Here is a 17,500-nt window from a genome sequence, read left to right on the forward strand (position 1 = left end):
ATGAATGGAGGTGGGTGTTAGGTATGTGTGTGTGGGGAGGGGGGGGGGGTTGTGTAACCCATCAGTCCTGACATCATCACCAACACCATGTCCTATAGAGGAATGAATGGAGGTGGGTGTTAGGTATGTGTGTGTGGGGAAGGGGGGGGAGGGATGTTGTGTAACCCATCAGTCCTGAAGTCATCACCAACACCATGTCCTATAGAGGAATAGGTGTGGGTGTGTGGGGGGGCTGTGGGGGAAGAGGGTGTGTGGGGGGTGGGGGGAAGAGGTGTGGGTGTGTGTGGGGGGGAAGAGGTGCCAAGTCATTTCAAGGTTTTATTTCATGATGGTAAATTGAATTAGCAAGAATTGCTTTTTTACATCAAGCCTTCAATGGAAAAAAAAAGAGAGAGAGAGAGAGAGAGAGAGAGAGAGAGAAGAAACAAGCAGATGAAGAGCAACAGTAACAACAAAATGCATATATATATATATATATATATATATATATATATATATATATATATATACATACATACATACATACATACATACACACATACATACACACACACACACACACACACACACACACACACACACACAAGAATATTGTGACAAAGAAATACACAATTGCATTTCCATTCATATATATATATATGCAAGAATATTGTGATAAAGAAATACACAATTGCATTTCCATTTCATGCACACACACACACACATGCACACACACACACACACACACACACACACACACACACACACACACACACACAACTGAACACAAATTCTCGGACACAATTACACCATGCCCATCCCACCGACATGCACACGTTCCCTCATATAGTGCAAAATCCTTGCCAACACAAGCATATACAAAACATTTCACAATTAATAATAGGAATAATTACTAACAGATCAAAATTTGTATTACTGTTAATTATTTTCAATGAGGTCATTCTTCAGATTTTTCTTATACACGTTTTTAGTTACGATACTTTTCAGAGTGAGTGGGAGATTATTCCATAAATTTCCACCAGAATACAGAGAGCTGGATTTGTAAAGGTTGTTTCTTGGTCTGGGTATGCAGAGCATGTGGTTGTGTCTGTGTTCATTAGTTTTTGAAAAGTGTCTGCAATCTTTTTTGGAGCATTTCCATACATAACATTATGCATGCAAACAGCTTTGTTGAAGTACAGTCTGTTGTGAAAAGATAATACATTAAGTTGTTTATAGTCCATTGGGGTCAGGGAGTTCGGTTTTAACAATACTATTTTCAGTGCTCTTTTATACATACGGTGAATAAACTTCAAGTTTGAGAAGCTACAGTGTCCCATAAAGTTGACGCATAATTGATTACTGGCAGAATATGTGCACAGAAGAAGAGCTTTCGTGAATGAACATTAAGGATCTTTTTGATTTTTACTAGTTGAAGTATTCTATTTGAGAGACGTTTACTGAAGTACTTCGTATGATCAGTCCCAGATAGAGGAGTGTGGGTATGGGGAAGTGGGTTGGGGGTATGTATGGCTGCCTACATGGTGGGGCAAAAGTTAGGTCATGTATAGCATGCTCACCCCCAAAAACACAGTATGGCTGCCTGCATGGTGGGGCAAAAGTTAGGTCATGTATAGCATGCTCACCCCCAAAAACACAGTATGGTTGCCTACATGGTGGGGCAAAAGTTAGGTCATGTATAGCATGCTCACCCCCAAAAACAAAGTATGGCTGCCTACATGGTGGGGCAAAGGTTAGGTCATATATAGCATGCTCACCCCCAAAAACAAAGTATGGCTGCCTACATGGTGGGGCAAAAGTTAGGTCATGTATAGCATGCTCACCCCCCAAAACAAAGTATGGCTGCCTACATGGTGGGGCAAAAGTTAGGTCATATATAGCATGCTCACCCCCAAAAACAAAGTATGGCTGCCTACATGGTGGGGCAAAAGTTAGGTCATATATAGCATGCTCACCCCTCAAAACATAGTATGGCTGCCTACATAGTGAGGCAAAAGTTAGGTCATACAATGATACATGTAAAAACTGCGAACATGGTGGAGCAAAAGTTAGGTCATACATGAAAAAACTGCCTACATGGTGGAGCAAAAGTTAGGTCATACATGAAAAAACTGCCTACATGGTGGGGCAAAAGTTAGGTCGTACAATGATACATGTAAAAACTGCGAACATGGTGGGGCAAAAGTTAGGTCGTACATGTAAAAACTGCCTACATGGTGGGGCAAAAGTTAGGTCGTACATGTAAAAACTGCCTACATGGTGGAGCAAAAGTTAGGTTGTACATGTAAAAACTGCCTACATGGTGGAGCAAAAGTTAGGTCATACATGTAAAAACTGCCTACATGGTGGGGCAAAAGTTAGGTCGTACATGTAAAAACTGCCTACATGGTGGGGCAAAAGTTAGGTCATACATGAAAAAACTGCCTACATGGTGGAGCAAAAGTTAGGTCATACAATGATACATGTAAAAACTGCCTACATGGTGGAGCAAAAGTTAGGTCATACATGAAAAAACTGCCTACATGGTGGAGCAAAAGTTAGGTCGTACATGTAAAAACTGCCTACATGGTGGGGCAAAAGTTAGGTCATACATGTAAAAACTGCCTACATGGTGGAGCAAAAGTTAGGTCATACATGAAAAAACTGTCTACATGGTGGAGCAAAAGTTAGGTTGTACATGTAAAAACTGCCTACATGGTGGAGCAAAAGTTAGGTCATACATGTAAAAACTGCCTACATGGTGGAGCAAAAGTTAGGTCATACAATGATACATGTAAAAACTGCCTACATGGTGGAGCAAAAGTTAGGTCATACAATGATACATGTAAAAACTGCCTACATGGTGGAGCAAAAGTTAGGTCATACAATGATACATGTAAAAACTGCCTACATGGTGGGGCAAAAGTTAGGTCATACAATGATAATGTAAAAACTGCCTACATGTTGGAGCAAAAGTTAGGTCATACAATGATACATGTAAAAACTGCCTACATGGTGGAGCAAAAGTTAGGTCATACAATGATACATGTAAAAACTGCCTACATGGTGGAGCAAAAGTTAGGTCATACAATGATACATGTAAAAACTGCCTACATGTTGGGGCAAAAGTTAGGTCATACAATGATACATGTAAAAACTGCGAACATGGTGGGGCAAAAGTTAGGTCATACAATGATACATGTAAAAACTGCCTACATGGTGGGGCAAAAGTTAGGTCATACAATGATAATGTAAAAACTGCGAACATGGTGGGGCAAAAGTTAGGTCGTACATGTAAAACTAGTGCATTTGTACTTGTGCAGAGTGGACATGGGAGTTGCGACTCTCAAACGAAGTAGTTTATGTATTATATATATTTTTAAAATAATTTGTTCATGAGTGTGATGTGTGTGTCAGGGGTTCTGGGCGGCCATCACTCCCTTCAACTTTACTGCCATCGGTGGTCACCTACCCATGGCCCCTGCTCTGATGGTCAGTATGTGTGTGTTGACCTGTGTCTGTCACTGTGTGGGTGACTGTGTGTTGGTTGGTTGGGAGGGGGATAGGGTGTGTCATTGTGTGTGTTGACCTGTGTCTGTGTGTGAGTGTGTCATTGTGTGTGTTGACCTGTGTCTGTGTGTGAGTGTGTCATTGTGTGTGTTGACCTGTGTCTGTCTCTGTATGGGTGTATCATTGTGTGTGTTGACCTGTTTGTGTGGGTGTGTCATTGTGTGTGTTGACCTGTGTCTGTCTCTGTATGGGTGTATCATTGTGTGTGTTGACCTGTTTGTGTGGGTGTGTCATTGTGTGTGTTGACCTGTGTCTGTCTGTGTGTGGGTGTGTCATTGTGTGTGTTGACCTGTGTCTGTCTGTGTGTGGGTGTGTCATTGTGTGTGTTGACCTGTGTCTGTCTGTCTGTGTGGGTGTGTCATTGTGTGTGTTGACCTGTGTCTGTCTGTGTGTGGGTGTGTCATTGTGTGTGTTGACCTGTGCCTGTGTGTGGGTGTGTCATTGTGTGTGTTGACCTGTGCCTGTGTGTGGGTGTGTCATTGTGTGTGTTGACCTGTGTCTGTCACTGTGTGGGTGTGTCATTTTGTGTGTTGACCTGTGTCTGTGTGTGGGTTTGTCATTGTGTGTGTTGACCTGTGTCTGTGTGTGGGTTTGTCATTGTGTGTGTTGACCTGTGTCTGTCTGTGTGGGTGTGTCATTGTGTGTGTTGACCTGTGTCTGTCACTGTGTGGGTGTGTCATTGTGTGTGTTGACCTGTGTCTGTCACTGTGTGGGTGTGTCATTTTGTGTGTTGACCTGTGTCTGTGTGTGGGTTTGTCATTGTGTGTGTTGACCTGTGTCTGTGTGTGGGTTTGTCATTGTGTGTGTTGACCTGTGTCTGTGTGGGTGTGTCATTGTGTGTGTTGACCTGTGTCTGTCACTGTGTGGGTGTGTCATTGTGTGTGTTGACCTGTGTCTGTCACTGTGTGGGTGTGTCATTGCGTGTGTTGACCTGTGTCTGTGTGTGGGTTTGTCATTGTGTGTGTTGACCTGTGTCTGTGTGGGTGTGTCATTGTGTGTGTTGACCTGTGTCTGTCACTGTGTGGGTGTGTCATTTTGTGTGTTGACCTGTGTCTGTGTGTGGGTTTGTCATTGTGTGTGTTGACCTGTGTCTGTGTGGGTGTGTCATTGTGTGTGTTGACCTGTGTCTGTGTGGGTGTGTCATTGTGTGTGTTGACCTGTGTCTGTCACTGTGTGGGTGTGTCATTGTGTGTGTTGACCTGTGTCTGTGTGTGGGTGTGTCATTGTGTGTGTTGACCTGTGTCTGTCACTGTGTGGGTGTGTCATTGTGTGTGTTGACCTGTGTCTGTGTGTGGGTGTGTCATTGTGTGTGTTGACCTGTGTCTGTGTGGGTGTGTCATTGTGTGTGTTGACCTGTGTCTGTCTGTGTGGGTGTGTCATTGTGTGTGTTGACCTGTGTCTGTCACTGTGTGGGTGTGTCATTGTGTGTGTTGACCTGTGTCTGTCACTGTGTGGGTGTGTCATTGTGTGTGTTGACCTGTGTCTGTGTGGGTGTGTCATTGTGTGTGTTGACCTGTGTCTGTGTGGGTGTGTCATTGTGTGTGTTGACCTGTGTCTGTCACTGTGTGGGTGTGTCATTGTGTGTGTTGACCTGTGTCTGTGTGGGTGTGTCATTGTGTGTGTTGACCTGTGTCTGTCTCTGTGTGGGTGTGTCATTGCGTGTGTTGACCTGTGTCTGTGTGGGTGTGTCATTGTGTGTGTTGACCTGTGTCTGTGTGGGTGTGTCATTGTGTGTGTTGACCTGTGTCTGTCACTGTGTGGGTGACTGTGTGTTGGTTGGCTGGTCATTTATTTGACATCTGTTGACTAAAGTGACTCTAGACAGGAAAGAAAAATGTGTGTGTTGGTGTGTGTGTATGTGTGTGTGTGCTGTGCATATGTGTGTGTATGGGAATGTGGTTGAACTGTGTACAGTTAGTGCAGTTACACGTGTCTGATAGTGTGTGTGTATGTGTGTGTGTGTGTGTGTGTGTGTGTGTGCACATAAATTTTCTTCTAAATGGTGAATGATGTTGTGGTCAAGGCTATGTATGTTTGTAGGTGTCTGTGTGTGTGTCAGTGTGAAAATGTGTCTGTTTGTGTGTCTGCATATGTTTGCACATATGTTTGTGCTTGAATTTTCTATTGATAAACTATTGAATGAATTATATTGCAGTTAAACTATTGAATGAATTATATTGCAGTTAAACTATTGAATGAATTACATTGCAGTTATATCGTCATCAGGGCAGCATGTGTCTGTGGGCGTCTGTGCATGTGTACGTCTGTGTGTGCATGAACATTTTCTATTGTTAAACCATTGAATGATGTTGCTGGTATGTGGTCATCAGGGCAATATGTGTGTGTGTGTGTGTGTGTCTGTTTGCATAAATTTTCTGTGATCAAAGCGCTGAATGTAGTGGCCATTATGTGGTCGCCAGGGCAACCTGGGTCTGTGTGTGTATGTCTATGTATGCATAAATTTTCTGTGATCAAAGGGCTGAATAAAGTGGCCGTTAAATGGTCACCAGGGCAACATTTGTGTGTGTGTGTGTGTGTGCGCATAAATTTTCTTTTATCAAAGTGCTTAAAGTAGTGGCCATTATGTGGTTGCCAGGGTAACGTGTGTGTGTGTGCATAAATTTTCATGATCAAAGCACTGAATGAAGTGGCTGTTATGTGGTTGCCAGGGCAACATTTGTCTGTGTGTGTGTGTGTGTGTGCGTGTGTGCATAAAGTTTCCATGATCAGAGCGCTGAATGAAGTGGCCGTCATGTGGTTGCCAGGGCAATGTGTGTGTGTGTGCATAAAGTTTCCATGATCAAAGCGCTGAATGAAGTGGCCGTCATGTGGTTGCCAGGGCAATGTGTGTGTGTGTGCATAAAGTTTCCGTGATCAAAGCGCTGAATGAAGTGGCTGTCATGTGGTTGCCAGGGCAATATGTGTGTGTGTGCATAAAGTTTCCATGATCAAAGCGCTGAATGAAGTGGCCATCATGTGGTTGCCAGGGCAATGTGTGTGTGTGCATAAAGTTTCCATGATCAAAGCGCTGAATGAAGTGGCCATCATGTGGTTGCCAGGGCAATGTGTGTGTGTGTGTGTGTGCATAAAGTTTCCATGATCAAAGCGCTGAATGAAGTGGCCATCATGTGGTTGCCAGGGCAATGTGTGTGTGTGTGCATAAAGTTTCCATGATCAAAGCGCTGAATGAAGTGGCTGTCATGTGGTTGCCAGGGCAACGTGTGTCTGTGGAAGCCGTCAGACACGGCAATGCTGTCCAACTACCTGGTGTACAAGGTATACCGAGAGGCGGGGCTTCCTGCAGGTGTCATCAACTTCCTGCCTGCCGACGGCCCTGTGTTCGGCAACACGATTCTGGCCTCGCCTGACCTCTGTGGCATCAACTTCACCGGCAGTGTCAGGTCGCTACTCTCCCCTGGTCAGCTGTCGTCCACTTGATGCCCCTGTTGACATCATAATTACTGTTGATGATACTTGTGTTGTGTCTGTCTTCCTGATAGCCCTGTTGACATCATAATTACTGTTGATGATACTTGTGTTGTGTCTGTCTTCCTGATGCCCCTGTTGACATCATAATTACTGTTGATGATACTTGTGTTGTGTCTGTCTTCCTGATGGCCCTGTTGACATCATAATTACTGTTGATGATACTTGTGTTGTGTCTGTCTTCCTGATGCCCCTGTTGACATCATAATTACTGTTGATGATACTTGTGTTGTGCCTGTCTTCCTGATGCCCCTGTTGACATCATAATTACTGTTGATGATACTTGTGTCTGTCTTCCTGATGGCCCTGTTGACATCATAATTACTGTTGATGATACTTGTGTCTGTCTTCCTGATGGCCCTGTTGACATCATAATTACTGTTGATGATACTTGTGTCTGTCTTCCTGATGGCCCTGTTGACATCATAATTACTGTTGATGATACTTGTGTCTGTCTTCCTGATGCCCCTGTTGACATCATAATTACTGTTGATGATACTTGTGTCTGTCTTCCTGATGCCCCTGTTGACATCATAATTACTGTTGATGATACTTGTGTTGTGTCTGTCTTCCTGATGCCCCTGTTGACATCATAATTACTGTTGATGATACTTGTGTTGTGCCTGTCTTCCTGATGGCCCTGTTGACATTGTCACATGTTGTTGTTGTCCCCATCCACCTCATCACCACTCACCTGTTGTTGTCCCCATCCACCTCATCACCACTCACCTGTTGTCCCCATCCACCTCATCACTGCTCACCTGTTGTTGTCCCCATCCACCTCATCACCACTCACCTGTTGTTGTCCCCATCCACCTCATCACCGCTCACCTGTTGTTGTCCCCATCTACCTCATCACCACTCACCCGTTGTTGTCCCAATCCACCTCATCACCACTCACCTGTTGTTGTCCCCATCCACCTCATCACCACTCACCTGTTGTCCCCATCCACCTCATCACCACTCACCTGTTGTTGTCCCCATCCACCTCATCACCACTCACCTGTTGTTGTCCCCATCCACCTCATCACCACTCACCTGTTGTTGTTGTCCCCATCCACCTCATCACCACTCACCTGTTGTTGTTGTCCCCATCCACCTCATCACTGCTCACCTGTTGTTGTTGTCCCCATCCACCTCATCACCACTCACCTGTTGTTGTTGTCCCCATCCACCTCATCACCACTCACCTGTTGTTGTCCCCATCCACCTCATCACCACTCACCTGTTGTTGTCCCCATCCACCTCATCACCACTCACCTGTTGTTGTTGTCCCCATCCACCTCATCACCACTCACCTGTTGTTGTTGTCCCCATCCACCTCATCACCACTCACCTGTTGTTGTTGCAATCCACCTCATCACCACTCACCTGTTGTTGTCCCCCTCCACCTCATCACCACTCATCTGTTGTTGTCCCCATCCACCTCATCACCACTCACCTGTTGTTGTCCCCATCCACCTCATCACCACTCACCTGTTGTTGTCCCCATCCACCTCATCACCACTCACCTGTTGTTGTTGTCCCCATCCACCTCATCACCACTCACCTGTTGTTGTTGTCCCCATCCACCTCATCACTGCTCACCTGTTGTTGTTGTCCCCATCCACCTCATCACCACTCACCTGTTGTTGTTGTCCCCATCCACCTCATCACCACTCACCTGTTGTTGTCCCCATCCACCTCATCACCACTCACCTGTTGTTGTCCCCATCCACCTCATCACCACTCACCTGTTGTTGTCCCAATCCACCTCATCACTGCTCACCTGTTGTTGTTGTCCCCATCCACCTCATCACCACTCACCTGTTGTTGTTGCAATCCACCTCATCACCACTCACCTGTTGTTGTCCCCCTCCACCTCATCACCACTCATCTGTTGTTGTCCCCATCCACCTCATCACCACTCACCTGTTGTTGTCCCCATCCACCTCATCACCACTCACCTGTTGTTGTTGTCCCCATCCACCTCATCACCACTCACCTGTTGTTGTCCCCATCCACCTCATCACCACTCACCTGTTGTTGTTGTCCCCATCCACCTCATCACCACTCACCTGTTGTTGTTGTCCCCATCCACCTCATCACTGCTCACCTGTTGTTGTTGTCCCCATCCACCTCATCACCACTCACCTGTTGTTGTTGTCCCCATCCACCTCATCACCACTCACCTGTTGTTGTCCCCATCCACCTCATCACCACTCACCTGTTGTTGTCCCCATCCACCTCATCACCACTCACCTGTTGTTGTCCCAATCCACCTTATCACTGCTCACCTGTTGTTGTTGTCCCCATCCACCTCATCACCACTCACCTGTTGTTGTCCCCATCCACCTCATCACCACTCACCTGTTGTTGTTGCAATCCACCTCATCACCACTCACCTGTTGTTGTCCCCCTCCACCTCATCACCACTCATCTGTTGTTGTCCCCATCCACCTCATCACCACTCACCTGTTGTTGTCCCCATCCACCTCATCACCACTCACCTGTTGTTGTTGTCCCCATCCACCTCATCACCACTCACCTGTTGTTGTCCCCATCCACCTCATCACCACTCACCTGTTGTTGTCCCCATCCACCTCATCACCACTCACCTGTTGTTGTTGTCCCCATCCACCTCATCACCACTCATCTGTTGTTGTTGTCCCCATCCACCTCATCACCACTCACCTGTTGTTGTCCCCATCCACCTCATCACTGCTCACCTGTTGTTGTTGTCCCCATCCACCTCATCACCACTCACCTGTTGTTGTCCCCATCCAGCTCATCACCACTCACCTGTTGTTGTCCCCATCCACCTCATCACCACTCACCTGTTGTCCCCATCCACCTCATCACTGCTCACCTGTTGTTGTTGTCCCCATCCACCTCATCACTGCTCACCTGTTGTTGTTGTCCCCATCCACCTCATCACCACTCACCTGTTGTTGTCCCCATCCACCTCATCACCACTCACCTGTTGTTGTCCCCATCCACCTCATCACCACTCACCTGTTGTTGTCCCCATCCACCTCATCACCGCTCACCTGTTGTTGTCCCCATCCACCTCATCACTGCTCACCTGTTGTTGTTGTCCCCATCCACCTCATCATCACTCACCTGTTGTTGTCCCCATCCACCTCATCACCACTCACCTGTTGTTGTCCCCATCCACCTCATCACTGCTCACCTGTTGTTGTTGTCCCCATCCACCTCATCATCACTCACCTGTTGTTGTCCCCATCCACCTCATCACCACTCACCTGTTGTTGTCCCCATCCACCTCATCACCACTCACCTGTTGTTGTTGTCCCCATCCACCTCATCACCACTCACCTGTTGTTGTTGTCCCCATTCACCTCATCACCACTCACCTGTTGTCCCCATTCACCTCATCACCACTCACCTGTTGTTGTTGTCCCCATCCACCTCATCACCACTCACCTGTTGTTGTTGTCCCCATCCACCTCATCACCACTCACCTGTTGTCCCCATCCACCTCATCACCACTCACCTGTTGTTGTCCCCATCCACCTCATCACCACCCACCTGTTGTTGTTGTCCCCATCCACCTCATCACCACTCACCTGTTGTTGTTGTCCCCATCCACCTCATCACCACTCACCTGTTGTCCCCATCCACCTCATCACTGCTCACCTGTTGTTGTTGTCCCCATCCACCTCATCACCGCTCACCTGTTGTTGTCCCCATCTACCTCATCACCACTCACCTGTTGTTGTCCCCATCCACCTCATCACCGCTCACCTGTTGTTGTCCCCATCCACCTCATCACTGCTCACCTGTTGTTGTTGTCCCCATCCACCTCATCACCACTCACCTGTTGTTGTCCCCATCCACCTCATCACCGCTCACCTGTTGTTGTCCCCATCCACCTCATCACTGCTCACCTGTTGTTGTTGTCCCCATCCACCTCATCACCACTCACCTGTTGTTGTCCCCATCCACCTCATCACCACTCACCTGTTGTTGTTGTCCCCATCCACCTCATCACCACTCACCTGTTGTTGTCCCCATCCACCTCATCACCACTCACCTGTTGTTGTCCCCATCCACCTCATCACCACTCACCTGTTGTTGTCCCCATCCACCTCATCACCACTCACCTGTTGTTGTTGTCCCCATCCACCTCATCACTGCTCACCTGTTGTTGTCCCCATCCACCTCATCACTACTCACCTGTTGTTGTCCCCATCCACCTCATCACTGCTCACCTGTTGTCCCCATCCACCTCATCACCACTCACCTGTTGTCCCCATCCACCTCATCACCACTCACCTGTTGTTGTCCCCATCCACCTCATCACCACTCACCTGTTGTCCCCATCCACCTCATCACTACTCACCTGTTGTTGTCCCCATCCACCTCATCACTGCTCACCTGTTGTCTCCATCCACCTCATCACTACTCACCTGTTGTTGTTGTCCCCATCCACCTCATCACCACTCACCTGTTGTTGTCCCCATCCACCTCATCACCACTCACCTGTTGTTGTCCCCATCCACCTCATCACCACTCACCTGTTGTTGTCCCCATCCACCTCATCACCGCTCACCTGTTGTTGTTGTCCCCATCCACCTCATCACCACTCACCTGTTGTTGTCCCCATCCACCTCATCACCACTCACCTGTTGTTGTTGTCCCCATTCACCTCATCACCACTCACCTGTTGTTGTCCCCATCCACCTCATCACTGCTCACCTGGTCTTGTTGCACCTATCGTTGTTATTATGACTGATACTTAATTAGAATTGTTGTCAGTCAGAGACCAAACTGGAAGCTCTACCAGTCAGCTTCCAAAACTTTTTTTTTTTTTTTTTCACTCTCTTCCACCCCCTTCCCCCACTCCTGCCCTGTCACCCCCTGCCCATCTTCCCTCACCCTTCCCTTTCAGAACCCTTTCTTTCCCTCATACATTCACACTGACAGTTCTACTCACCCTGCTTTGTGTCCTTTCCTGTGACTTCTCATCACTTTCCTTTCCTGAACTTTACTCTCTCTCCCTCTCTGTCTGTACCTTTCTGTCTGTCACTCACTCATTTCATTTGCCTGAAGAAGAGCTTGTGGCTCGATACGTCACCTCTTAATCCCAAGTAAGTCGACTTTTACCAAAGATTTTTTTAGTCTACCTCCCACTCTACCAGTCAGCTGTTGTTGATGTGCCTATTGTTATTGTTATGACTGACACATAATTAGAATTGTCAGTCAGAGACCAAACTGGAAGCTCTACCAGTCAGCTGTTCCTGATGGACCTATTCCTGATTCACTTAGTAGTAGTCGTAATACTGGTGGTGGTGTTGATATTTTTGTAACACTTGTCTGTCCGAGACCAAACTCCAGTCACTTCGCAAACACAGTCATTTGCACCACAGGCAGCCCAGGAGTAATAGTATTAGTAGGAGTAGAATTGATATTTATACAGTGCCAATTTTTGGTCAGAGACCAAACTAAGAGTCCTTTGCATAACAGGCTTCAGTCTTGGGTAGAAGTGACGGACAGCTGTCTGAAGGATCATTTGTACCTGTATCACTGGGCCAGGCTTCAGTGGACCCTGAGGTCACTGAGGGGTGTGGGGTGGGGTGACACAGAGGTGGTGAACCTGACTTGCCCCACCTTGTGCTGATGCACCTCACAAGGAAAGCAGTGTGTGTGGTTCCAGTCCCTCTCCCCCCCACTGGACCTTGAGTGGTGGTCTGGGTTCTTGTCATTTGGAACAATGATAAAGCGAGGTCCTGTGTGCAGCATTCACTGAACACGTCCAAGAAGCCACAGCAAGAAAAGGACTGCCCCCTTTGACAGTGAACCAGACACTTGCTGGCCGAAAACAGGGGGAGCGGCTGCACGGTGGTGACACATTCTCCCTGAGGAAAGCAGTCCAAATTTCACACACACACAAATCTGTTGTGACAAAAGCAGTATAACAATACAGAGTAATACAGTATACTAGGGTGTAGATAAGTGTTGTTTCATGATTTTATTAATTTAAAAAAAAAAAGAAAAAAGTTTTGCTTTTCTTCTCCTTTCTGGGTGCCTTTCTGTCTCTGTGTGTTCCTGTTGTATTTGATGAAACTGACCTTGTGGCATGACCTCTGATCTTGTGGCATGACCTCTGACCTTGTGACGTGACCTGATTGCAGAACGTTCAAGACACTGTGGAAACAGGTGGCTGACAACCTGGACATCTACAGAACCTATCCTCGTCTGATCGGAGGTCAGAAGACATCCTTCTCTCATTATGTGTGTGTGCACACGTGTATGTATGTATACGTGTATCCATATTCATATATGTGTGTACAGCAGGTTTAACAGGCTTCATTGTGCCAACTTCCCATTTCAGGAAGAAAAAAAAACTGAAATATTAGAAATGAAGCTAGGCTTTTCTACCCCGTCACTTGACCTTGAGTGGTGGTCTGAATGGCTACAAAAGGGTTGACCCTGGCTAAATTATATAGGAAAATCCACTTCAGTAGGAAAACAGTGAAATTGCAGGCAGAAAAAAATACACACAAAGACGAGGTCAAGACGACTTGAGATGGAAACGATGCAGTGGATGACCAGGATGTCCTATGTGCCTCATCCTGCCCTCAGCACTCCACAGTGCTCTGCTGCAACCGCCTTCCTCTCTGTTGAACCATGAAGGTTTCTTCCGCAGAGTCCGCCGGATCCAGTCTATACATGCTTGGGTAGACAAGCCCTAACTCACCGAGGGTTTGAGACCTGTTGGCTACCCTCACCTAGTTTAGCCAGCCTGTCAAAGCCGTTGCCCGGGGGTTGGGCGCTGCCGCATGCTAGCAGCTTCTAGGACCCATAGGTGAGAGCTGGGTGCTGGTGGGGACCAACAGAGGACGAACCACTCCCGGAAGAGTGTGACAAGCTCCCCATCTAGAGGTACTACCCCTCCTGTGCACCCCCTAACCCCCTCTGACACCTGTAGGATCTTCTTGAAGAACACAAATGTGCAGGGGGATGGACGTGGAGGGGGGTCGGGATATCAGATCAAATCAAATCAAAAATACTTCATTAATCCACATGGAAATTAATTCAGCAATCACAGGCTCATTATAAACACCGGAAATCGGAATTTATATATTGAAAGAGTAAAAAACAATTCAAGTCTTATTTGTTTTATGACGAAGTTGTAACAGTATGCTAAAAAGCCACCCACCCCTCGCCATCAGAAGTGTGTGTGTGTGTGTGTGTGTTGCATGTGTACCAGAGTGTGGTGGGAAGAACATGCACTTTGTGCACAAGTCAGCGGACGTGCAGTCTGTGGTGAACGGCACACTGTTGTCAGCCTTTGAGTTCAACGGTCAGAAGTGTTCTGCCTGTTCCCGACTCTACGTCCCCCAGTCCATGTGGCCCAAGGTCAAGGACGGTCTGCTGGCCGCCCTCAAGGAGGTCAAAGTGGGGTCACCGCTCGACAGACAGAACCTGGTGACGGCTGTCATTGATGACAAGGTATCGAGACATTGTGTTTTGTAGGGTTAAAGGTAAAGATGCTTTGTTGGGTTAATGGACAAGGGGAAAAGTCCTTTATCTTTCTAACTGAAGAACACTTGTGTGTGAAAAAGGTGTGGAATGGGAGTGGTGTTAGAGTCACATTATTGTCGGGGGGATTGCTATAGTGACTCAGCCAGAGAGCGCTTTTACAGGTAGGACCTTACCCTGCCATGTAGACAGCTGTACTGTGTTTTCAGGACTGTGCTGTCTGTTGAAAAGGCAGAACTGACACCACCTTAAGGGTGTAAAGACTCTGTGTGTGTGTGCAGGCATTTGATCGTAACAAGTCTTTCCTGGACAAGGCCAAATCTGACCCCTCCATGACCATTGTGGCTGGAGGAACCTGTGACAACAGGTGAGTCACAACAGGTAGCTGGGCTAACAGGTTACTTTAGGACAGCAGCACTGTTAGAGCACCGTAGCTCTGTTTCAGTGCAGATACACTATTTTCCCTTCAGTTCATAAGCACTGTTTTATTTCAGTTTGAATCTGCTTGGTTTGGATATGGGGTTTAGATATTAGATTGAATCTTGATTGATTTTGATGTGACTGATTCTACTTGGTTTGGATATGGGGTTTAGATATTAGATTGAATCTTGACTGATTTTGATGTGACTGATTCTACTTGGTTTGGATATGGGGTTTAGATACCAGATTGAATCTTGACTGATTTTGATGACTGATTCTACTTGGTTTGGATGTGGGGTTTTAAAAAGCAAAGTTTGAATCTCACCAGATTGATTTTGATTTGATTCATATTGATGTTGTTTTTGAAGTGGAAAGTACTGGGTGTCATTGGAGTGATGATCTGGAACTTGTTGATGTGGATGTCATGTTTTGAAATGTGTGCTGTGGGTTCATTTGCCTGATGTGGGTGTTGTGAAATGTGTGTTTTGTGAAATGTGTGTTTTGGGTTCATTTGTCTGATGTGGGTGTTGTGAACTGTGCTGTGGGTTCATATGTCTGATGTGGGTGTTGTGAACTGTGCTGTGGGTTCATTTGTCTGATGTGGGTGTTGTGAACTGTGCTGTGGGTTCATTTGTCTGATGTGGGTGTTGTGAACTGTGCTGTGGGTTCATTTGTCTGATGTGGGTGTTGTGAACTGTGCTGTGGGTTCATTTGTCTGATGTGGGTGTTGTCATGGTTTTGAACTTTGTATTTTGGATTTATCTGTCTTGTGTGGCCCTCCCTGTGTGGAGCCCTAGACACAGTGGATGTGAATTACCTGTCCTGTATTCCCTGGAACCTTAACCTCATGTTGTGAAGTGTGTTTTCAGCAAGGGTTACTTTGTACAGCCCACCATAGTGGAGACCTTTAACCTCATGTTGTGAAGTGTGTTTTCAGCCAGGGTTACTTTTGTACAGCCCACCATAGTGGAGACCTTTAACCTCGTGTTGTGAAGTGTGTTTTCAGCCAGGGTTACTTTTGTACAGCCCACCATAGTGGAGACCTTTAACCTCATGTTGTGAAGTGTGTTTTCAGCAAGGGTTACTTTGTACAGCCCACCATAGTGGAGACCTTTAACCTCATGTTGTGAAGTGTGTTTTCAGCAAGGGTTACTTTGTACAGCCCACCATAGTGGAGACCTTTAACCTCATGTTGTGAAGTGTGTTTTCAGCCAGGGTTACTTTGTACAGCCCACCATAGTGGAGACCTTTAACCTCATGTTGTGAAGTGTGTTTTCAGCCAGGGTTACTTTGTACAGCCCACCATAGTGGAGACCTTTAACCTCATGTTGTGAAGTGTGTTTTCAGCCAGGGTTACTTTGTACAGCCCACCATAGTGGAGACCTTTAACCTCATGTTGTGAAGTGTGTTTTCAGCCAGGGTTACTTTGTACAGCCCACCATAGTGGAGACCTTTAACCTCATGTTGTGAAGTGTGTTTTCAGCAAGGGTTACTTTTGTACAGCCCACCATAGTGGAGACCTTTAACCTCATGTTGTGAAGTGTGTTTTCAGCAAGGGTTACTTTGTACAGCCCACCATAGTGGAGACCTTTAACCTCGTGTTGTGAAGTGTGTTTTCAGCCAGGGTTACTTTGTACAGCCCACCATAGTGGAGACCTTTAACCTCATGTTGTGAAGTGTGTTTTCAGCCAGGGTTACTTTTGTACAGCCCACCATAGTGGAGACCTTTAACCTCATGTTGTGAAGTGTGTTTTCAGCCAGGGTTACTTTGTACAGCCCACCATAGTGGAGACCTTTAACCTCATGTTGTGAAGTGTGTTTTCAGCCAGGGTTACTTTTGTACAGCCCACCATAGTGGAGACCTTTAACCTCATGTTGTGAAGTGTGTTTTCAGCCAGGGTTACTTTTGTACAGCCCACCATAGTGGAGACCTTTAACCTCGTGTTGTGAAGTGTGTTTTCAGCCAGGGTTACTTTGTACAGCCCACCATAGTGGAGACCTTTAACCTCATGTTGTGAAGTGTGTTTTCAGCCAGGGTTACTTTGTACAGCCCACCATAGTGGAGACCTTTAACCTCATGTTGTGAAGTGTGTTTTCAGCAAGGGTTACTTTGTACAGCCCACCATAGTGGAGACCTTTAACCTCATGTTGTGAAGTGTGTTTTCAGCCAGGGTTACTTTGTACAGCCCACCATAGTGGAGACCTTTAACCTCATGTTGTGAAGTGTGTTTTCAGCCAGGGTTACTTTGTACAGCCCACCATAGTGGAGACCTTTAACCTCATGTTGTGAAGTGTGTTTTCAGCCAGGGTTACTTTGTACAGCCCACCATAGTGGAGACCTTTAACCTCATGTTGTGAAGTGTGTTTTCAGCCAGGGTTACTTTGTACAGCCCACCATAGTGGAGACCTTTAACCTCATGTTGTGAAGTGTGTTTTCAGCCAGGGTTACTTTGTACAGCCCACCATAGTGGAGACCTTTAACCTCATGTTGTGAAGTGTGTTTTCAGCCAGGGTTACTTTGTACAGCCCACCATAGTGGAGACCTTTAACCTCATGT

At 46.5% G+C, this 17,500-nt stretch overlaps 1 protein-coding gene across 1 annotated transcript in view; it reads left to right on the forward strand.

Moving 5' to 3' along the window:
* LOC143287433 (delta-1-pyrroline-5-carboxylate dehydrogenase, mitochondrial-like) overlaps positions 1–17,500 on the forward strand; it is a 51,423-nt gene that overhangs the window by 23,496 nt on the left and 10,427 nt on the right. The window contains exons 7-11 of the mRNA XM_076595421.1: positions 3,397–3,471; positions 6,763–6,950; positions 13,173–13,246; positions 14,252–14,493; positions 14,805–14,890. Coding sequence (XP_076451536.1) covers positions 3,397–3,471; positions 6,763–6,950; positions 13,173–13,246; positions 14,252–14,493; positions 14,805–14,890 — 665 coding nt within the window. The remainder of the gene's footprint in view (positions 1–3,396; positions 3,472–6,762; positions 6,951–13,172; positions 13,247–14,251; positions 14,494–14,804; positions 14,891–17,500) is intronic.

Source organism: Babylonia areolata, chromosome 11, assembly GCF_041734735.1.
Source record: "Babylonia areolata isolate BAREFJ2019XMU chromosome 11, ASM4173473v1, whole genome shotgun sequence".
Lineage (NCBI taxonomy): Eukaryota > Metazoa > Mollusca > Gastropoda > Neogastropoda > Buccinidae > Babylonia > Babylonia areolata.